This window comes from Monomorium pharaonis, chromosome 4 (assembly GCF_013373865.1).
Source record: "Monomorium pharaonis isolate MP-MQ-018 chromosome 4, ASM1337386v2, whole genome shotgun sequence".
In the NCBI taxonomy this organism is placed as follows: Eukaryota; Metazoa; Arthropoda; class Insecta; order Hymenoptera; family Formicidae; genus Monomorium; species Monomorium pharaonis.
The window spans coordinates 8,434,881-8,458,820 of NC_050470.1; the positions used below are offsets into that span (position 1 = coordinate 8,434,881).

The following is a 23,940-nucleotide window of genomic DNA, read 5'->3' on the forward strand; positions in this document are numbered from 1 at the left end:
GCGGACGATACTAACGAGCACTTTCCTACAGAGAGCCTGAAGGATGTAGTTCGCGAAGGTGCTTCGGTACCGCAGAAGGGATGAGAGAATCATTAGCGGAAGTGAACAAGCCACGTACCACGATATTAGGTATTTATGGGAGTATACACGGGCCGAAGCACGTAATTTTACCGCATAGAAATATGTCTTTTTTCTCAGGAGAAATAGAATGTGTAATTTTACGAAAGGGACCTACAAAAGATTTATGCGGTATTAATGTTTTCAAAAACTCTACGCTTTGTTCCTCGTCTATAAATTTCTGCTTTTTGTTTATAAAATAAATTCAATTATTGCGCCTGATGTACATAGAATAGTGCAGTGCGTCATACATCTACTCGTAAAATTACATGAGCGGGCATATTCGACCCATTTTCAGATTAAATGAATGGGGCAACAGAACTGATATGTCACATTGGGTGCATTCAGCAGGGACAGCAGTTGAGTGGCAATTGGATGTGGTGATTGATATATACCTCTGGATTTCCACTGAATCAGGTTCGATTGTTACGCGGGTACTATTCAATTTTTCCCTGCTAAATGCAGCCATTCTTGCGAGGATTGATTTACGTCTCCATGGATAAATTATTATTTCCCATTGTACGACACGCCCTGGTTTTAATGGCGTCTTGATGTTTAATGAAATTAGCCTCCGACTGGCTGATGCGACATGATAACAAAACACACACACACACACACACACATACACGCCCATAGTTATTATATTATTTGTATTACTTATAATACAGAGGCAATTTATTTATTTAAGGAAGAATTATTTACAGGCAAATAAAGTAGAAAGCTATTGTATGTAGACGATGTGGAAATTATACCTAGGAATTTCTTGAAGAACCGGGCAATGGTTGCTTTCAAACTTCTTGTACTTTCAGACTTCAGACACTCCGGTGCTTTATCGCGAAAGTACCCAAGTTTTGCTTGCCCGCGATGCCTGCGAACGTAAATAATAAATGAAATGGTGCTTCTTTCCCCGTGACGTAGTTCTCATTGCAGTACTCGTGAGATCGGACGCATATCGTGCAAATTGTAATTTTACCGGCTCATTCGCTCGCTCGTAATCACATTCATACCTCGTGTATATCGTTCATAGTATCCAATGAATTTACATGGGACAAAATCGACGATTGAATTCGCGTATCGCTTTTACCAATCTGTTATCTACATTATTCTGCCGTACATGCATCCGCACATTGCCGTTAAAACAGTTACCCCCGACTGGAGCTGAGCGTGCACATTTGCGTGTGTAAAGGGATTTCCATAATTGCGCTGTCGATACTTGCGCATCGATTTGAAGATAATTCCCAAGCCAAAAAAAAAACCCGGCCGACGGATCACTTTCTTTAAAAATTTGCGAATTACCATTCCACTTCGTGAAAGTGTCCGGCAATTATGCACCTCGGTATAAAAACATTTGTTTGTCATTATTGGCTTTAATAATGCGCGACTAATGGAATGGCATGTAAAAGTACTTTTCACGTTACACCAGAGAATGGCGTTATCGTAAAATTAATGCAACGCGCGCAATTTAGCGCGCGGGCGGCTCGCGTGAGTTACCGAAAGTAAAAGTGGGTGATTCACGATCGGCCGTAAGGCGCGAGGGTGGAAGCGGCGGCAAGAATGGCCAGGAAGGACTGCTCCGTTTTCAGGGTTTATCGCGGTTTATCAGACACGTGAGAGAGCTCTAGGCTCGGACGCGGACGCGGCGGAATTATTCGAGGTGACATAATCAGGTTACGAGGGAGCGAAGTTAAGGCACTCGCACGTAACCTTTTACACCGCGGACTCTAAATACTACCGGACTGTGCACGCGCGTTTTCCACGGAAAACATCTCGCGTTTCGCGTTACGGGATACGCAAACGCGGTTGGACGCGGTTTTACACAATATTAACAACGCGATACCGAATTTTCGCATAACGATAATTATGGTTTGGCGCCGGAGAGACCTCTCTCTCTCTCTCTGTATATTTAGTGCAATTTGATTAGAGCGAAGTGAGTTTGTACTAGTCGGGTCAACTAAGCACGTTTCCTTCTCTCCGGATCACGATTCTGCCTGTGATATACAGACCGAAAGGGAATATTCAGTTAGTCGGTATCCCGCTCGCTTTAATTTGTCGCGATTTCCATCGCGCAACTGTCGATGACTGCATTTACATTTACATTCGGGAGAAACTTCGCCGTCCTCCACTTCCATTCACCCGTCGAATCCTCTTTGTCGCATTTCCCCGCCTTTGCAATTAAACCACGAAAGATAACTATGCGAACAAGACGGAGGGTAAATGGCGGAGATAATATCGATCCTGGGAAGCAACCGCGCCGCACAAAACGGAGAGAGAGAGGCAGGAATGATATAACGGTGATCATTTGATATTTGCGGAGCGGCGGCGTGCGCGCGCGAGCGCACGGGCGCGGCGGAAACTTTTCAGGAAGCTTCCTCTCTCGCGCGTTTGTCTTGTCTCGTGTCTTCTGTTCCCCCCCCCCCCCCCGTTGCGCCCGAGTACACGGGAAACCGCACTGTAACGGTTGCAGCGGAAAGGAAAATAACAAGGCCGCCCGTTACAAAGTGATTCTGAAGGCTGGCGCAAAGTCCGCGAGCGCTTTGTGAAAAAGAGTCATTTCCACGCGTATGAGAGATAATAACGTGAGGTGAAACATCTTTTTCCGTTCGCATAGGATTCCGTGTGATCAAAGCGATTTGACGGAATTGAACCCTGTAATCGAATTTTGATCTCTATACGTGAGTTAGCATCTCACTTTTAGAATTTCGTGATTAAAAAGAGGATATCTGGACTTCTTTGTGGGAGAACGAATGGGCTGTTGAATTAATTATATCTAAAAATAAGGAGACTTTATACGACTTTGTCCTTCCCCCGGGAAAAGGAAATTTTCGTCTGTGTCTAAATTAGCCATCTAGTCTGTGAATGGCTAACTTTCCATGGCTATTTTTAATTCTTATCGTTACTAGAATTACATTTTTTACGTTCCAAGTGAAAGAGAATTGGGTACGCAAGTAAAGTCGTTGGGGGGGAAACTCGGAAATTGTAATTTTACTCGGGGTTCTCTTGAACTTAGGTAAACAGGCATTTCCTGCACGTAGAAAAATGCCGCATGTCGTTGTCGCGCTCATTTAACTTAATACACCAACTCGGATCACGTTTCTTTTTTAATCCATTATACCGTCTAATTTACTTGTCTCCCTCTGTCTGCCTGTCCGTCTGTCTTTTTCGCCTGCGCGGTTGTATCGCGCCGCCAAAACGTGGCTGCGAGTATGAAGTAGAGGTACGTCCTGGCCATTTTTAAGTTCTATAAGCCATGAGTGCATCTGACATCGTACAAATTCCTCTTAGAGCCGAAGTTGTTTATTTTCCCGATCCTAGCCACACGCCTTCCGCTTTCTTGGATTCCAATTACAAGATCAAAATAACTGACGCGCGGAGTGAGAGCGGAAGGCAGCGGGATGTCGGATAATTGCGAAGGCTAATCCATCTCTGATATCTAATCTGAGATTAATCTCGACCGTCTCCGTCCCGTCTAGCCAATTCGGTTGAATTCGCCTTCGAACACAGTTGCGTGTTGTTAACCTTAATTAAGACAAATTTAACGTTTCTTCACATACACTTAGCGAACTTCTCTGGGTTGCGTGCGAGAAAGGTAATGTTCCATTAGATACATTGTTACATCTCGCGATTGTACCTAAACGATGCACCAGTTGCATTTTAATAAATATCGTTGCGCCTTATCTACGGGGAAATAGAGTGTTCTCAACGAACGCACATTCAAGGAGCAAGGATAATGCGCGAAGTACGGCTGAAACGGGATAATCTCCCGAGAACTGCTTTCCCCCGCGACGGACTTTGCGTATTTCGTGTAACCGGTTGTTTAATTAAATGATAACAGAAAATAGGATGGCGCAGTACGCGAGCGAGAAGCGAACAAGCCGGACGTTGGAAACGAGGAGAATAAGCGGACGAATAGTCGACCGTTCCCTCGTCCGACGCCGATTTCCATGCAAGAGTTCAACCCTTCTTCTTTTCGAGATTCTTTTCTTTTTTTTTTTTTCGTTCCCTTTTTATCTCGGACTTAACGTTCTCCTGAGCACTGACCTTCTTGCGAGGCAGAAAGTCCATGCTGCGTACGTCGTTATCTGCACTTTGCTATATACAAGAGGGCATAACCACTTTAACGAGTTCCGTGCTATCCTTGCAGAAATTCCATGCAGAAAGTCCAAGCGAACCGTCGACATAATGTAGGATTACACGAATGAGTTAACCCGATGATCCTTTACTTTCAAAATTTTAACACTTGATTCTTAATCCGATATTTTCGCCTCTGATATCATAATTACCGATATAGTAATGTACAGAGTACAATGAGTAAAATAGATTGATTTTGAACTCTAGAGTGGCAAATAGAAACGGTTTTGTAGTATTTGAGTTTTTAAATTTGATCTAATCTTTAGAAAAATTTTAATTTATTGAAAAAATATTTTGAAAATAGCATATGAAGTTATTAAATACTGCAGTATTGTAAGCTATTGTTATTGAGTTTTAAAAACCTGTTTTTTTTTGTTTACGAGTGACATGATAACATGAAAACATGTGAAAACATGATAATATTATATTTCCATCTCGAATAGTTCAGTGTTTTGCTTGATGAAAAAATATCAATATCTAAAAACAGAGAGAGATGCGCGCTGTAATCTTTCTTAGTTTTGACGTTCGTTAAATTTTCGTGGAATCAAATACGCTTGTGCGGACGTATCGGTTTTTTTTCCAACGTCGTTCTCTCGTGTGCTTCGCAATTAGCAACGTAGTATATCAGGGTGAGTGATAGAAGGTGATTTATACGCGCGTTCGGATTTATCTCTGGCCTCGTTTATGCGTGTTAAATAATAATTTATCGCCACGACAGCGTACTGTGCTTGCAGTTAATTCAATCCGTCAGCACGTACCACGGATAGGATTGAAAGGCTCGCATAGTATGCCTTGCGACAGAAAGCCGTACAAGGCTTATACATTTTATAAATTAAAATCTTGAAAGTCTTATTAAGATAGCTACAACACACATTAGTTATAATATTCTTGCTATATATTATATTAGTTAATATCTTTACATTGTATTAGAAATATAAAGAGCCTTGCTCACTTTTGTATTTTTATATTCTACTCTCTGTAAAAGGCAATTAGTGTATTATCACTAATTTGCCTGTATTTTACTTGTTGTGATAATTAGTAAATGTTTGCTGGCTTTTACTGATTTTGACTTTAAAATTAATGTTTTATTACTGATCATTGCATTTATTTTACTGCTTGATAAGTTATAAGTATGCCACTGAAAATCTGTGTATTTTTACTGATTTCATTGACTTTTTGCTGATTGTTATTTAAAGAATAGGCTCTTTGCGTCTACAACGAAATTTTTCTAAAATGAAAGATTTAGAAGATTAAAATAATTTATAATCCCCTAAGTCAGTACGATTAAAAAATATGCTCTTTGAAACATTAGAAAAATATTACATCATGGTTCTACTTAATTTACTGCAATGGTCTTTTTTTTAGCAACAGATATAAGATATTTTCTATCGATCAATATGTGATTCATTACTAGACATGAGGACCTTAAAATGGACAAGGTTTTTTCTACTTTTATAACTACTATATTAGGGTACTTAGGTACAAAGAATAATAGAAACAGAGATAATTGGTAGAAAAGAATATGCGCAAAAGCAAAGACCAAACTTTTAGTACTTACTAAAACTTATTAAAACTTTTAAGTGTAACGTCTCGAGGGTGTTGTTACAGGTCGCGTAGCTCGTTGATAGCGTAGGAAAATTCAGGATTTTTTAAAACACTTAGAAAATATTCTATGGTTTGTAGAATATGTATGATAGTTAAGCAAGATATATATGTTAACATTGAAAAACGATCATGCAAGCGTGATATGACGTCATTGTAGCGATAAAGCTACGAAATTGCTAATGTAATTGTAACTTATTCTACATAAAGTTTTAAAAAGTTTAAAACTTATGGATTATGCGGAACGCGATCTCACTCGATCAGCATAACAACTTGTAAGAAACTCAAATATAAGAACTTTATCGATAGAAATCAGATATAAATATAAAATGCAAACTGCGAAAACATTTACAAGGTTTAATTCACATATTTTATTGTTAGAATTTCTGTTATAAAAAATAGCATTTTTATCATTTCTCTCTCTATATCTTTCTCTCTTTTTTTTTCGACGACTAAAGGTTTCTATCTTCTAACCAATTTGTTCCATCACAGATATACATCCGAATTGATCGTCCGGAACTATTTGCGCAAACGTAAAGGACTACACATGTGCAATGAATAATGCTGCGTTAAAGTGTATTTCCATATCTTTACCATATGCGCGCGGAATATAGTACATATGAGTGGAAAACGTCGCGGGTAATATCGCTCACACGAGTGAGCAAGCCTGAGTGTAAACGAGAAGTTTTCCCCCTCACCTCTTAGAAAATATCTTATGAGACTTCTCCCGGCAAAAATGTACTTTTCACGGCTCGCCATCGTCGTCGTCCCCACACAGTCGTAGTCGTAGTTGCGATGATGCTTTATTCATTATTGTGCCGCCGTGGGCGCCGGCGCGTAAGAATTCGATATCCGGAGGTTCACTCAAAGGGGGAGGAGGCAAGGAATCCCGACAGTGATAGAAATCGTCCTGCTGATACCGTCTCGCGGTGCGAATAGTGGTGAGTTATTTGCAGGAAGCCGTTCGAGAGAATGGCGAATAAAGGGTGAGAGGGTTAGACGTGGAGAGTGGCGGAAATTACAATAGACATATACAGGTAGAGAGAAGAGAGAGAGAGAGAGAGAGAGAGAGAGAGAGAGAGAGAGGGGAGAAAGTGGATGAGAAGGAGGTAGTGGATGGCTGTTCAGCCATCGGAGGGGTCGAGGAGGCGGGTGGATAACCGCGGAGGCGGAAATCGTTATTAGCCTAGAAGCGGCAGGATTTGGATATCAAAGGACCACGACCGCGGCCGGTTTATGCGTGGTATCGGCGTCATCGGATACAAAGAGCCGCGAATGTATAGGTATTACTTTGTCCACATTTGCTTCGCGTATTTAGCGCCAAAAGTGGCTTAAAGCCAGGATCGCATGATGCATGATTTCTTGTATGCTGCTGCTGCTACTGTGCCCGGATTAAAGGTCATTCTACATTAATCAATTCTACATCATTTCCAACTCGCGATTGATATTAGAAAAAGCACGCATGCATAGATACATGTACTGAGGAGGTTTAGAATATACATACTTCGAATAGAAATCTCTTCCTTTTATCTTTCCTTTATACGCTGCTATCATTTTTTACATTCTTTATTTTAGTCTTGATTTCAGGCTGGAATATCGCGCCAATATCCCGACGCTTCTCATAAAGACGCTGCTCGAATTGCTTCGCGTGTCGAGAAACGAGCGTGTCTTCTTGGTCTATCTAGCTAGACGGGAATCTAAAAGCCGATATTGCTTCGATATGAAGTTGTATCGATATTGCAGCTCGCATAACGGTAGGTCATTACAAAAATTTATAAGTAATAGAGCCGGTAAAGAGTCAGGCTAATGAAGAAATAATGGAAAGTTGAAAGGGAAGGATTCTGAATAACCGAACGGCGCACGGCGATACTCTTCAATAATAAATGGTCGAAGGTTATTTTAGTAAATAATTTTCGAAGTGCTCTCTCTCTTCGCTACATTCTATGAGAAACCTACAAAAAAGTTGATAAAACCATCGGGCAAAAGGTGGTAAATTAATTTAGCAAAGGTTGCTGAATGCAGCGTCGATTTGAACACTGCCGCTTGTAATGAAGTCAAGTTTTACCGTTGAGACAATGAAAATATAAATGTTACGATATTGTAAAAGACAGAGACGGAAAACAATGAGAGAGGAGTACACCGGAAATTATGGTCGGACAGAGAATCAGAGCGTTGTTGTTTATTCGACGGAGCACTGCTTGTTCGCGGCGATATATCCTGTTATCTATGTGTATCGATTTTCGTTTTTCCGCGCATTTCTGTGCATCTCAAGGATCATAAAGACATTCGTCGAATAAAATCAGTTGATACAGATACGGGGTATACCCTTTGTACGAGCGGAACATGAGTAGAGCTGCACAAATGGGTGAAAAAGGCGATGACAGGAAGAACGAAGTAAGATTCTATACAGTTACAAATGGTCTGAGAGACAAGCGAGCAATTCGATAAATCGTCAGGGATAAAATTTATTTCAATCGAATAAAATTTAATTATCCGCTCGACGTGATTTATCGAAGTTTATTGAAAGCTTTTTTCACGTCAGCTCGTTTCGTTAATTAAAAATTACTCCTCGCTAAGAGTCTCCAATTTGTCGTCAATCATCTTATAGAAGGCACATGTGTAATACAGTTTTGTCCCTTTTAGAAATTTTCATGAAAAAATCTCAAGTTTAACACGCGACATGGCTTTGCATATTAAACGCATTGACAAAACTGTAATTTTGACATATCGAAGGCTGCTCGCGACAGAGCTGTGAAGTTTGACACGAGCAATACGTAGCTACTTGTGAAAATCGCTGGAAACCTATATTCTATCTATGACTATTTGCTTGCATGCATATCTTCCGATTTCCTGCAGCTCCGCGTGCCGCGTCAATATCCATGGCTGCCTATTTCCAACACAGCCTTTAGTAGAGAGCAGAGTTTGATATTTATGACATATCCTTTATAGCCTTGCGGCTCTACTCCGACATCCCCTTTCTTTATTCCCATGCAGCAATAATTTAATGTGATTCTTGTGTACGTGTGTTAATGTCGTAAGTCCTTAATGCAATGTTTCTTAACAAGCTCGCGAGCTTATTGAATACCACAAAGGAGGAAAGAAACGCGCGAGAGAAATGCGTTCTGTTGAAGGAAGATTTATGTGATTGTTCAACGGAGAGAAAAATAATGAGGGGAGAGAACGAACGTTGTCGCGAAGCTCTGCGTAATGCATTTCAGAAAAAGCGTGCTCTTGCGAGCGTCTAACTAAGAGTTTTCTTTTCGTTTACTTTTCGTAGCTTGCGTGTCAAGAGAACCGATGCAACAGCGAGGAAGGACAATGAACTTTTGCTCGAATCGAGTTCGGATACGGAGTAAAACGAGACGCCGACAATGCGTTTTATTTTTCCTTTCTTATTCGATAATGCATCGATACCTCGAGTGGCGCGGATAAATTGAATTACGCGAGACTCTCGACAATAGAATTAGCCGGCCAGAACGGAAAATATCCGCAATTTACTTTTATGAAGCTTCATCCAGTGCACGCGTCATATGGCGTCGCAATAACCGGCGGAATTGCTAAATCGCTTTGTGGAATAAACCACGTCTGAAGGCAATTCGTGGAGACGTTTCGATTACACCGATATCGATAATGAGTACTAAAAATGATTTAAGAGTTATCGCAATCAAAGATCGTAGCGGGGTAATTTTATAATTATCAATAATTTTTTATCGTATAACACGAGAGTGCTCGTAAAGAAATTCAATTCTTTCGTATTTATATATTCTTAATGAATGGCAGCGCGTAGCTATCGCGGGAACGGAAAAGTTAATTACAACGAATATAAAGTTATCGCGCCACACATTGTTGATTGGCGATGGTAACTTGAGTTATTTTCGCGCTCGCGTATCTCTAATTCCACCATCGCGCATTCACGCATTTATTTTTTTTTCCTCCCGCCCGTAATATCATACATATTTCATCGTTCTGCCGGATATTCAACCGTACGCGGCATTGTTTACGGAAAAAATCGGCGGGCATAAATTCGAAAACAGCGCGGACCGTGCCGTTTGCGGGGTTACATCTGGTACGCGCGGAGAAAATCCCCGATCGTTTTACAAGCTCGTTCGCAGCGTGTCGCCGCATTCTCTTCGCTCGGCGATCGTCGCCATCGTTGCGCGACGCCGGCTGCAGAATAAAACTACAATTCTCCACCAAGCTCGCCATTTCGACGGGTCGGAACAAAGCGGGACGAGCAAAAAGGGACGGTACCGGCGGGAGGGGGGGGGGTGGGAGGAGGCAGCGGCGGGGGTAGAAAAAAAATCGGAGACCCCGCGCGATCGTGGCCGCAGGCGTTTGCAAGTTTCAACGACATCCGGCCAGGGCATTTAATTCACTTTAATCCCTTGCTGCCACGGCTCGCGATCGAGCACGTAAATCGTTCCGGAGTCGACGAAAGTGCCGGGAAACGTTTTGGGGCTAGATTTCCTAAGACCTTCCATTGTTTCCTCGCGAATGCAACCTTTGATACGCGGCTACCGATCTTCGGTACTTTCATGTACCGAAAAGCTACGTTCCCGTGGTCTAAGCGAACGGAAGGGGGGGGGGGATCGGAAAGCCATAATTTTCTTTGTTGAACGATAGAGGAGTCGCGGCGCCGTGAAATTCCGACGTACAAGATGCGATTTTCGATCAAATTAAAAATGCTCGGAGCTCTCAGTAATCTACCCCGCACGATTCTTTTTTTTTTATATCTCTTCTTTTTCTGCTTCGTCCCTTTGAGATCCGAGTTCATTACCTGCAGATCGCGAACTTATTTGACCCGGCCCGTCTACGTCCGAGAGATATTGCAGAAATTGAAATCTAATAATACGCCATTCCGACAGTACGTTAAATCGATCTAGACACGGATCATTTTAGGATGAAACCATCCGCTGCATGCCATGTGGCGCTATAACAATTACGCTATTTCGACGTATACGGACTCTTTGCAATACAGAAAGTGTACACGGGATTTCTTGCGTCTCCCTTTCAAACGAATTTTCTCTTCCCGCTAAATTCGTGATCCTTTCGTCACCGTTTTTCCTCTCGGTGAAACAACGAGGAGAAATTATTCTCTCCATTTGCCGAGTTCTACCTCGCCCTTGTCGGGCAAATGCACAGTTCGCTTTCGTCTCGTACGTTAATTGTATCCATAATACTTTTTCACAAATTTTTCGCTCATTTTATAATTACTTTTATAACGCGTTCCTCTTTCAACTTTCTGTTTGACGAATAAACGGACGGTACATACCGCGACCTCGAAATAATGCTCGGTAGCGGCGGGTAATACGAGAGAAATAAATTGAAATGTCTGTCGTCAACCACGCCGCTTGTGTGGCTTCATTGACGCAGAAAAGAGGAAATGAAATTTCAGAATAGACATCGCGCAACGTAAGGCTCTTTCTCGCTCTTTAAAAATATCACTATTTATTGACTTGGTAACACATTTCTCTTTGGCCCGGCGAGGCATTCTCTTCGCGCTTTAATTTTCTATTAATTTCCTTTTTCTTTCTCTCAACTTTGTTTTTAGATTTTGTTTTTATGTGTAAGAAGTCAATTTTAAAGCTGGTTCGAAGGACGAATATTTTTTGGCAGTAATGTTTTGATAATGTTTACAAAAAAATATTCTCTTTGAACTTTACGCGCAAAAAGATGGTGCATACGTATATCTTTCATATTTTTGTTTACAGAAAAAACAATTGAAATCTGATAGCTGTCAATTTTTTGTTTTAGATTTTGCAATATGCTCTTGATCGAAAGAAAAACGTTACATTTATATTTTCCGCTGTCGTTGCGAAAGACTAAAACCGTGCGCGAAATCCTCGCACACCGGCTATTTCATAAAATGAAACTTTTACGATTTTAACTTAAACTTATTTGGGAAAAAAATGTCGCGTAAAGATTGCGTCACGTTTACGAATAAGATTGATTTGCGATCGTTCGTAAACGTAGCGCAAATATTTATTTTCTCTCGTTTTTTTATTTCGTAATAGCGCAAATACGATTGCCTACCATTGATTGCACTGCTCGAAAAGAAAAGAATATCGCAAAAGTTACATTTACAACGAATTAAGTCTAAAAATAATATAAAACAGTATGTAAAATATGTTACAATGTTAAAAATGTGTGTATAGTCAGCGGTTATGAAAACAGTATAAAGTCGCCTTTCTCGACAATACCGGATCTCTGGAGGGTTTTCCATTATATTTTCTTTTTGTTCTTTACTGCGGAACATTCTCGCGATTTTTCAAGCGCCTTCTTCTCTTTCTCTTTATCTCAATGTTTAACCGTCGCTTATGATTTTTACGCTCCTTGTATAAGAGACGCGGCGTGTTTACTAGAAATTTTTACTTGCCAGTCCTTTTTATTTCCATTTCTCTCATAGTTTTCGTTGCTTAAATATTTCATCTTGCATGCACGAGAAGCTCTGAAGACTGACGTCCCGTTAAATATTCGATCCGCCTAATGTCCAGTGTGAAAAAGGGGAGGAAAGCTGTATAAAAACAGTACTCCTCATAGAGGAGTATTTTAATAAATAAATGTTAAATTTCACGACGATCGTAATCTTCAGAATATTGGCGAAAAATATTCACAGTTGATGAAACACGAATGAGAGTGTATCGAGATGAATTTATACGCAACACAAGAACGACTTAACAAAAACCACTTTATTTTCCGATGGCAGATGCGAGAAAAATCATGGTAAATGTGAACTGCGAGGCAAAGGCGATTCTGCCTTTGCCTCCCGTTTTTCACTGCCTGAAAAACGTGCAAGCGTACATTCGATGTACAGTTGGGAGTAAGTAATCGCCGTTTCAAAGTCCGTCTCTTTGAAGAGAAAAAAGAAATGTTTGATGGCGGTATCTCGTAAGTGAGTTCGCACCGTGTCCAGTACGAGGTGCGACACATTCCTCTCTGTCACGCCGTATTACTCCGCTCCTGCGAACATTCGACAATCTCCGTTTTCTTCTTGTCACTCTTCAGAAGTTCTTGAATTTCGCGGAAAGTCCGACCTTTGGTTTCGGGCACGGTGAACAGCACCATTACGAATGCCAAGAAGCACGACGCCGCGAAGAAATAGTAAACAGTGTCGGCGCCCAGCCAGTCGCCGATCACCTGGTACAGCTTGGACACGGTGAAGGCAAGCACGCCATCGAAGACAATAACGATGGCACCGGCGAACGCCTTCACCTCAGTGGGGAACAATTCGCCGATCAGCGCGTTCGGTAGGGTACCTAAACCAATTTGGAAGACTATCTGGAAGACAATCACGTCGATCACCGGAAGAAGATTTGCCGCTGACACGTCGACACCCTTTCCGTCCAGCATAAGGTATATCGCAAGAATCGCCAGGGTGATGGAGGAGCCCAAAGTAGAGACGATCAGCAGCGGCCGTCTGCCCGCGTTCTCGACGGTTGCGGTTGACGATGCACAGGAGACGAGACCGACCGCGAACACAAGTATCGTGGCCAGGTTGGAGTCGATGCCGATCGCTGCTTTCTTGAAGAGTACCTCAAGGTACTGTATAGTGCTGAAGTTTCCACTAAGATTCTGCGTCGCAATTAGACTGAGTATTATGCCGAGGGCTCGGAGGTTGCTGGGCAACAGCATCAGCTTCAGTTTGGCCATCCAACTGCGCTTAACCGGCTCGGTTCGTGCCCCGGGTCCGATCACCGGGGTGTTATCGCAAACGTCCTCGATAAAAACGTTACGTAAAGTGTACTCCAGCTCTCGTCTCGCCTCGTCGCGATCGCGAATCCCTTTGAAGAACGCGAGAGACCTGGTGGCCTCCGATCTGCGGCCCCTGGTCACGAGGAAGGCGGGAGTCTCGGGGAACCAGGAGAAGCACAGCACGAAGACGACGGGTACCGCGAGGAGTACGACCGTCAGGACTTGATACGACACCCACGGACCGACACTGCACGTCAGCAAGGAGCCGGTGAACACGTTCGCGGCGATCAGGGTGCCGAGGGCACCCCTGATTTCGATGTCGGCGACCTCCGACACGTACATCGGATTGGTAGTGTACGAGATGCCCACGCCAATCCCAAGGATTATCCTGGAGACGTAGAGGGCGGTGACGGTTTGAGCAAAAAAGACGATCGTCCAGCCGACGACGAAGAAACCGCTGGCGAACAGGAGACACCTCTTACGACCGTATCGATCGGCGAAGCTGGCGCCGAGGAACGGGCCGATCATCGAACCGATCACCGTCAGCGACACGATCCATGAGCCTTCGTCATCGGTTATCTTTACTGGGATGTCGCTGGCGCCGGATGTGAGCCGCGAAAGCATAGTGGTGGTCCATCCGTAGACAGTGCCGACCGCCACCATGGATAGAGTCGCTGCGAAATGGAGATTGATGGAAGATTAATGGTGGTTGATTGAACAATTGATTTTTATGTCACCCTCTAAAAGTCGCGATATCTCATGAAATATGACGCAAACCTGATATGCACGCCAGCCACTGCCTCCATTGCGTCCGTTTGCCCGGCGCCGTTTGCTCGTCACGATGTTTGTCTTGAGAAGACGAGACTTGCGTTACGATCTCCCTCTTTGTTCCCACGCTGATCTGCAATGGAAATTAATATTAATTTTTTAAAGGCGACAGAGATATTTTTATTATTTTATGCGACGTTTATAGCTGCATCAGTTGAATGAATACTTTAGCTTTCTTTTTTTTTGTTGATCAAAAATTAATTCTACAATTATTTTAAACTTTTAACTGTAAACGCTATCGTAGTCTACTTTTAAAATATTGAAATGTTTTATTTTTGTCTTCATTTTTAAATATCTAAAAGTGTTTTAATTTTAAACAATATTTAAATATTTAAATTAACAATATTTAAAACACTAAAATGTTTAAAACTGAAATCTTTAATAGTTCTAATGTTTTACATCTAATTATCATTCAAAATTAAAACATTTTTTTAGTTTAAATTTAAAAAACCGAAATAAAACATTCTAATGTTTCAGAATTAAGCATTTCCTTTTTAAGTTATTAAAAATTCTGATTAAAAATTAATCGCTACTTTTCTATCACCGAAGCGAATTGCGAAATGTTTCCGCAAACATCTGAATGTCACTCGCCGATTCGTAATAGGCACCTGATACTTGTGCGTACGTCTCTTTGCACACGTGACGGAATGCACAAGTCTTTTCCGAAGTAGTGTGAAGCAACAGGTGATAGTGATTAATGTGGCACGTAAGAAATCAAATGAAAATCACATTCTTCTCCGGAGGAACCTGGAAATTCCGCTCGGTGATTCACGCGAACTATATCGACACGTGAAGGATTTATCCTTGAATTCGCTGACGATAAACGGACGGCTTACGGGAAGGATTTTACGTTGCTAATGTAGAGAAACGTAATGCACTGACGGAATATTCACTGTGTATAGGTAATTGACGTTTGCCGTTCTTCGATCCGAGCGTGGCGCCAAGATAAGACTTGTGATTGACTGCACATGCGCAGTACCAATTTCAAGAACGATACATCGCTTACTCATAATCATCGCGTGCTCGCCCGCGACATAACCTAGCTCGATCTCATCAACGAGCAACTACACGAGCTTATCGCGATGGCTCGGCGCACGCGAGAACGTTGACTCCGATAAGTGTGCGAGTAACAGTGAAAATGCATCTTGGCTTTCACCTCGGTGGTACTCACCAACGTGTTCGCGCACCTCTTTACGACTTTTCGAAGCCATCGCGCACACCTGCCTGCAAATCGTGTGAGAGGGAGATCTGAGCACCGAGCACCCATGCTCATCTACGGAAGAGCCGAGATGGCAGACGCTGTCGTTTTCTCGTCTCGTGTTTATTTTCGAAACGATACTGCGTCACGAACGCAACGCGTGCAACAAAAAATGGAGTACACGAGACGCAAGAGAGGCATTACGTCACCTGTTAGACAGCGGTCAATGCCCCGCGTAGCATCTTTCAATGTCGAACCGTTTTACCCTATTAAAGTCTCGTGCAGCGCCGAACACGGTATGATCGATCAGCCTAATCATATTTGAGAGATCCTTCTGTGGGATTCGATAGGATGGTATTCTCGCATGGTATTCGAATTTTCTGGTTCACACGAACTCTTTCTCTCTCTCTTTCTCTCGTTTAAAACGCGATGCCTTGTACTGAATAATTCTCCAGTTTGCAGCAAGAGAATGATATTTACTAAGAACTATTTTACAAGTATTTTGCAATACGCATATTAAGAGATTACAGGAATCTTGCGCATTCCGTCCATATTTTCCTGTTACGTGAAGCGAATCGTAGCCTCCGAATCGCACCGTAAGCAGCGCTTACAGTTCAAACGTCAATTCTAATCGCCTTTCTACGACGATTAACGGAAAAAAAGAAGCATTTTCGAAGAAACTTGTACTTATTGTAAGTCATTGAACACACGCGCAGACCACGTGCACTTGCGCACACGCGCGCGTGCCACTACCTACGTGTGGTGATGAGATGACCGGGTGTCGGCTTTTCGCCGCGTGCGTGAGTGCGTACGTGCGTATGCACGTGCGTACAATCGCCCACGTATAACCTTAACTGAAAATGGATTTCTATCTGGCCGTCAAACGTATCTCGTCGAGAGCATGATAAAAGTAACGCGGGCCTCAACGAAAGCAGGACGAGAATCGATACTCACCAGCGGATCCGACACTCCTTCCGTCATGGCCCTCTCGTCAGGCGTTTGAAAACGTGAGGTTCTAATTATAAAAGCAACGCCGCCGCGTGATCGACGCCAGGCACGTTCTCCTCCGGTGATGACCACTTTCACGATTTCGCTGATATTTCGACCGCTTTCGTGAATAACCGGAATACGTCGCGGAAACGCGCACGCGCCGGCGTTCGCTTTCGCGCTCGCGTATTATACACGCGCGATCGGTCTTCTTTGTATCTTCTGTTTATCTTTTTTTTTTAATTTTCTACGTCACTATCTCCCGCCGTTCCGCGTTCACGATTCCTCCTTCCAACCGCGGTATTTATAATCATCGAGACGATAGAGGTCATTGGTTGACGGTCTCTCACCAACGGCATTTCGAAGAATGCAAGACGAAGAAATTGATATTGGATGCAAGAAGCAATTAAATATTAAATGAATGTGATTTTTTCGTTGGGGGTCGTATAGAAATATCGCATAGAAATTGAGTATGCGCTGATTATCGCATTATTTAATTATTACAAATTAATGGATATTGATATTAATTACTGAAAATAATTGAGGATAAATTGAGACAAAAATAACAGTTTACATTATTAAAAATCGAATTAAACCCCCGATTGTCTAACTGTTAATGGTGATAGAAGTACTAACCTCAACATTTCGTTAATTCAATATACGTTAGTGTAGTCGCGTAATAGAATTACAATTGCTGTAATAATATATGTTAATTAATTATCTAAATATTGTGTTACGCGTTGGCGAGTGACAATTAGCGTGTCGGTTTTGTCGGTTCACACGACAACGGGAGAAATCGGAGCAGCGGCGAGGCGCATTGCAGCTGCGGCGCGCAAACGGAACTGTGTCACTTACATTCGTGGCCGTAGCCATGTGAGACGAGAATGGAAACCGGCTGTCCTATTTCTTCTGGCGATTCCGGAGCTTTAGAGCCCTCGACACGGCGAATCCAACAAGTAGCTTCCTCGAGCTTTATTGAATACCCTTAATTTCAGGTCACTCGATACTTTCAGTTGGAAATAATCCGGCGGGGATGTGTCCGGGTGAGATGTGATCGGCGGCGTCACTTCTTTCTGGTTGCCCGATGCTTACCACTGAGTTTTCTGAACACTGTTGTCGCGGCTTTTCAGAATTATCGGCTTACGGTTATCAGTATTTAGTTATGGAAATTATCTCTCTTTCCTTTTCTTGTTTTTTTCATTCCAAATTAAAACGTATGCGTTGGCAAGTAGAGACACGGCAGCAATATTATTTCACAAGAGGGCTGTGTGTGCTTATTTTATATATATAAAATTAAAGTTTATTCCGGAAAGAAATATTACTGAAGATTGTAGGCTCGCACCACGATCGCATGGAGCACTTCACTTTGACCGACAGTCCCAAATAATCTGTTCAATTTTTATCAGTTATCTTTTTTTCTTCTTATTCCTATATCTGCTTTACAGCACGCACATACAGTTCGTTATCAAGTGATTAATTGCCAGTCGTATCAGTCGGCTTCAGCAGCTATTCTCTCAGTACTTCTATCGCCCGCGACTAGCGAGTCAAACACTGGTGACTTTCGAAATCGGAAACCGCGTTGGACCGAGTCAGCTGCGTCTTATCGACGCGTTCAAATTTATCTGGATCTAATATATCCGTTACTTCACAATCAGCTTCAAATCCACGGGACAGACGACTTGTCACCGCCCTCGCGTCCAATTGGCCTTAATCCGGTTGTCGTTAATTGTAAGCTGGTACACATTTAAGTACCACTAAGTCTAGAAATGATGACTGATGGACCGCGAGACCTCGTGACACGCGTCTTCTTTCACTGACTGGTGACAAGCAACAGGCGATCGTTCGGCGTTTCCACATGGTGATGCGATTTACGGTTCATGCACGAAGAGAAGATGTATTCTAGTGCCTCTTTTGTTTTCTTATCTCCTCCATGTTCTCCACTTTCTCGATAACGGGTTGGCATTTCTGTCCGCGTGGTTTTCGTGCAAACCGAACACGAAGACTCGTCGCGGCTTATCTCACGTCGTGCGTCTGCGATGTATGTGCATTCTCAAACAAACCGTGACGGCGGACAATATAGTTGTTAATTGCCAGCGAGAAAATGTCAAACAACGAGTTGAACCGTTCAATCGGTCCCCACGAGCGTCCCGACTTAGTCCAATTTCTGTCCTCTATCGTCGAAACCCATTAGCGTCGAGAATAGAGGAAAAAGAAAAACACGGGCAATAGAAATGTGGTCTTCGTTTTTTTTTTCTATTAGATAGGCGAAGGCTAGCCCGAAGGGTTACGCTTTTACGTCAACCTTTTCATTTTACCGACGAAAAAAGGGAATCGATCGGTCGGGGTCTTAATCGTGCGCTTTTGGCGATTCAATAACGGGAACAACAAGCACGCGATGCGTCAAAGGGATTTATTGCGTTTCAGAGTTAAGCTGATTGCGTTTCAGAGTGAATAGTTCCAGTTCTCCTGGAATACGTGCGATCTGGGATAATCTGACGTTTCAAAGCTGTGGCTTTGCAGAAGTTTCTATTTTCTATAGTGATTCTGAGAATTTATTCCGGCGCGACGCATTAATAAGTTGATCTTTGATTGCTGATGCAATCAGAAAGTAAAATTACGTACATTTTTAGCTACAAGACACAAAACTATCACGAAGATTCCATTCGTACGTCGTTGTATATTAAACATCTCAAAGACAAGCTTACCTCGAGACTTTGCTCTGACACTTGCTTGTATGTTTGATAATGCCGTGACATTGATTATCACTTAACCGAGCAGTTTGGATATTAAATTATTACTTTTTGACAGAAGAGACTGTACCGGTGGAGAATTATGCATGGAAGATGAAGGCCATTTACTTTGCCTTCTAATTGCTAAGATCCACTGTCATTCAATATGTGTGTCAACTTAATTAATCATAACTGACGGATCAAGCTTGATATATTATTAACGAGCGGTGAACGCCACATTGCGCTTGTTTCATGATTAATTTCTATGCAAGCTTCTGTTTCAATTGGCAAACATAAGAGTAATTTCAATGTAATAGAAGTTTATATTTGGAAACAGAGTATATTGAATTGTCCAAACATTTTAACAGGATACCGCATCATTTCCAACTGAAATTTCCAAACGAAATTATATAATTTGAAATTATTAAATAATAATAATTATATATATATATATATATAAACAAGACTGTTAAAATACAAATGCTACATTAATATTTATACTGATTCCTGAAAAATAGTTAAATAATACATTTTGTTATTAACTATTTCATGTGTGATACATTGTCAACGAGATTATTATTATCATGTTGCATTTTATGCTTGTATCGCGAAGCAAATGTCGCTTTATATTATCCGCATAAAACCGTCATCGCGAATGCATAATTAATTTATGAATGTTATCTTCCTAATTACCGAAAACCTTTACGCCTTGCCACTCGCTGCTCCGAGATAGAACTTCTCGTCGATTTAAAGCGATTTCGCCACCGTCGTTAACGAGATAAGAATATCTTGATAGTGATAGAGTTTCGTAAGAATGTTTTTGAAACGGTTTACAAACAACTGCGCCTCTTTCTAACTTTGCTCCTATTCACAGAGGCTGGATTTAGCCTAGATTTTGGATCTTGACGAGAATAGATCTAGGCTGGAATTAAATTGCCCCGGGAGCAGCAGTGTATATGAAAATATTCTACATTTTTTTTAGTTTTATGCATAATTGCTGTCTTATAGCGATCCCCGATTTATATTTTTTTTATTATCTCCAAGTGGCGTGTAATCCCGCTTTAACATAGTAATATTATATTCGCTTATAAGTCGCTTATGAGGAAGAGAAAGAGGGAAATTCATACTGAATATAAATTTATTCTATTCTCTCTCTCTCTCTCTCTCTCTCTCTCTCTCTCTCTCTCTCTCTCTCTCTCTCTCTCTCTCTCTCTCTCTCGAATAAAGTAACGGCAAGTCTCTTACCGACTAATGCATTTCGCGACAAATTGCTTCAGTTTCTCGTAATCACGCAAATCGTCATTATCTCAACTATTTCTGTTCAACAACTGGCTGCTACGTAGGTTGCGCGAAGCGAAGGTTTTCGATTTCAACAAATGTAACGCGGTGCGATAACACGCCGACGGAGAATCGCGCGAGCTCAGCCTCGGAGCCTGTGCTCCGCGTCGTTACGTCGCGAGCGTAAAGTTAATTAAAGTAATCCTCAGTTAATCGGCATCGCCCGAAGCCCGAGGTCCGCGCGCTCTCGCGCGCTCATTATGTCGCCTTTATAAACGCGAATGCAGTATATGCGGGGGACGCCTGCCGCTCGCGGCGATTAAAATTTTAAAGTGGCGCGCACGCCATTTGCTCGGCGAAACGAGCCTGGCGAAAATATCGATCTGCCTCTTTTGACTTTTCCCTCGCGCTTCGGGCAAGAGAACGCGCGTCTATTTGTTCGCTTGTTAACGTTAAATCTGGCTTTGTTATTCCACGGTAGACATTTAACAAAGCGTAACGTGGCACACATTTCCGGTAGATAACGGCATTATCAAATCTAAATTCTTTTATACCTTTTGTGCCTTTATAATTTATTTAGAAAAGCTATAACGAAATCGGAGAATCGCTTCTCCATGACCAAACAAGTTTTGATTTGATTACGATTTACGTGATGAAAAAAAGGTCGATTTAGACCTTGCGAACCGATTATTCGTTCGAAACGCTATAGATCTGCGTAATTTATCGAAATTTTTTTTTTATTTCATCTTTTTTTTACAGTTTATGCACTATCGCGCTTTGTATATTTTTCTATATGCTGCGTATCGAGTATATAAAGCACTATGTTGAGATCCAGGATGACACCCAAGCCTTGTATAACGAATTCGATGAAATATTGACGTTTCAATCCCTCGCGTTCCTTTAATCTTTTTTTCTATCGCAGTTCCGCTGATAAATCCATTTATCCGTCCGGAGCAGTCAGACATCCATTAAATCTCTCTCTCTTTTCCGTATCAAAGGACAAAGGACATTAGAAAAGGGATACGTTTATTAGGCTTTTTACGTGATAGTTGACAGATTTTTTGACGATAAGATTTCGGATCGGGATTGAAAAAAAAAAAAAAATTAGTATCGTGGAAGATTCTCTTGTATAAAGAAGAGCGACGGTTCCCTTCGTAAATGTACAGAAGCCGTTTTGATTAAATTCGCATTGGTATGAATTTTGCCCCAGTCGGGTTTCAGGCGAGTCACGTTCGATTTTGTGGCACACTGTGCCGCCGTAACGAGTGAGCCAGCCACACTTCGTATTATGCGGAATAAATCAGCGCCGATGCGGGATTATATAAGACATTAATCTTTTTGAGACGCGCGATTTTTCACCCCTCTTTATTGATCTCCCGACAAGAGCAATGACTTTCGACGTTTCACGAGCCTGTAGACGGCTACACGTTTCGCGATGAAAAATTCATGAGGCGCTATGTAGTAACGCGTATGTAACACGCTTGCTGTACATAAGACACGGTCCGCGGTAATCCCTGATTCGTATCGACATTGTGTCACGCGAGTCATAATTGTTGCGCTCACTGAGGGTATTAAATTATTTATGGATACTCCTCCAGTGTCGTAAAATTATCAATTCTTTCTTTAAAAAGCACAATTCACTCAGAATATTGAATATTTTAGTGGTATTATCTGTTGTTTCATAACCCGCATAACGGACGGACTGTTAGGTTCTTCTTACAAAGTTTCAAGGATGCGAAAGTCAAAAGAGACAGAGAGAGAGAGAGAGAGAATTCTTGCGCAGTAGATTCAGCGTACATTCTTCGTGATGTACGTTCTTGTAAATTTTCGCAAATTGCTCGGCGAGGGTTAATAAGTGCACAAGCTCTTCCTAATTAAGTACATCTTTTATAATAAAATTCCATATTTTTAAGCGTTCCCTTTATTACTCTTAAACAATCGCACATGTTCGTGCTGCTATTCCATCTATCATTCTATTTTTAACACTTTATGTAATGCGCTTTATTTAGCTCATTATTTAAAAATGAATCGATAAATTAAAACGAATTGTTAATGAAACTTTGTGAGAAGCCGCTGACGCATGAAGCTTTTATCGAGAACATTTGCGATTCATAAAAAAAAACCTATGGTGCATTGGTTCCTCTTTAACGGCGCCACGTAAAGATCGATTTATTTATCTACGAAGACGCATCCTAAATAAAAGCGCAAATATTTTCTCAACTGTACTACACTCCAAATGAAATAGAATCTGCCCGTATTATTTATGTTTTATTTACTGTTGTTTACTATTCTCTACAATGCGAAAATCACGCATGCTGATAATACGTGCATTAATCGTGAGAAAAAATTGGACTTTGATAATGAAGATTTAATTAATACGAGTGTTGATTATTGTAAAGACTTTTATGTAAGTGAAGAAGCATGAAATTTTAATTTTTAGAGCCGGCTCGCATCATCGAGCGAACTGTGGTTATAGCGCCATTGTAAGCCTTTCAGCAATGATATGATAACGCAACGATAAACTTCCACAAACATCTGATTTAACAGAATCACAGTTAATAGACTAGACTATAAATGTTACGATTAAACCCGCATAAGCTCGTACAGCTCGTGCTTTCTGTATAGCAGATTAAGTAGCAATCAATGGATATGAAGTGAATTAGCGAATGAATAGGTACAAATCAATTGTAAAATACGTAACAACGTGTGAACGTGCCAGTTTAATCGACCGATTTAGCTCGTTTTAAACAACTTATCGTTTTGATGCTTTGAAAATTATTTTATAATGTACCTGAAAATTACTTGATAATCCTTATAACATTTTGTAAATAATCTTCGTCTAGATAACGTAAGAAGAATTAAAACATGCGATCTTGCTTCTGCTTATAATCAATTTTTCGAATGAGCCAAATCTTGCATTAAAGATCACTTTATAATATTACTATTTAATAAAATAAACTTTTTAAAGCTTGTTTTTGTAATTTCGTAAAAAAATAATGCATCCAGATAATGCAAAAAACATGTGGTTTTGCTTTTGCTTATACACTGAGAAAAAAAAACTAGATTCAAATAAATATTTCTTTGAATAGTGCTAATAACATATTTTATCGAAAATCAATAACATTTATTTAAAACAAGTACTAGTTTTCTATAATTTAGAAAATATTACTTGTTTGAAATAAATATTGATTTTCTATAAAATATGTTATTAGCACTATTCAAAGAAATATTTATTTGTATCTAGCAATTTTTTTTCTCAGTGTAGCTAACTTCTCTAATGAGCGACAAGTTAGCATTTTATGATAACTGATGTGTTTGTTAAGAAAACTTTTTCAAAACTTGCTCTCGCGATTTTATAAAAAGTAATATGTCCAGATGATG

The 23,940-nt window shown here is 41.1% G+C and overlaps 1 protein-coding gene across 4 annotated transcripts; it reads right to left on the reverse strand.

Moving 5' to 3' along the window:
* Window positions 1–11,268: 11,268 nt before the first annotated feature.
* On the reverse strand, window positions 11,269–23,647 carry LOC105835501 (facilitated trehalose transporter Tret1). 4 transcript variants are annotated; one of them, XM_012678849.3, is made up of 3 exons: window positions 20,527–23,647; window positions 14,317–14,440; window positions 11,269–14,213 (listed from the first exon to the last, which is right to left on the reverse strand). In XM_012678849.3, exon 3 carries the CDS (start codon window positions 14,200–14,202, stop codon window positions 12,787–12,789), a length of 1,416 nt encoding a protein of 471 aa, XP_012534303.1. In that variant the 5' UTR covers window positions 14,203–14,213; window positions 14,317–14,440; window positions 20,527–23,647; the 3' UTR covers window positions 11,269–12,786. The 4 variants fall into 4 exon arrangements, with proteins under 4 accessions (XP_012534303.1, XP_012534302.1, XP_028045149.1 ...); XM_012678848.3 differs by lacking the exon at window positions 20,527–23,647 and adding an exon at window positions 17,408–19,684; XM_028189348.2 differs by lacking the exon at window positions 20,527–23,647 and adding an exon at window positions 16,520–17,398.
* Between the last annotated feature and the right edge of the window lie 293 nt (window positions 23,648–23,940).

Bases quoted from the DNA above. Each gene is read 5' to 3' on its own strand.
- LOC105835501 (XM_012678847.3), bottom strand. From the start codon at position 15,640: ATGAGCATGGGTGCTCGGTGCTCAGATCTCCCTCTCACACGATTTGCA. The intron at 14,441-15,538 runs GTGAGTACCACC...TTTCCATTGCAG, and splicing joins AGAGGTGCGCGAACACGTTG to ATCAGCGTGGGAACAAAGAG. The intron at 14,214-14,316 runs GTTTGCGTCATA...TCCATTTCGCAG, and splicing joins GTGGCTGGCGTGCATATCAG to CGACTCTATCCATGGTGGCG.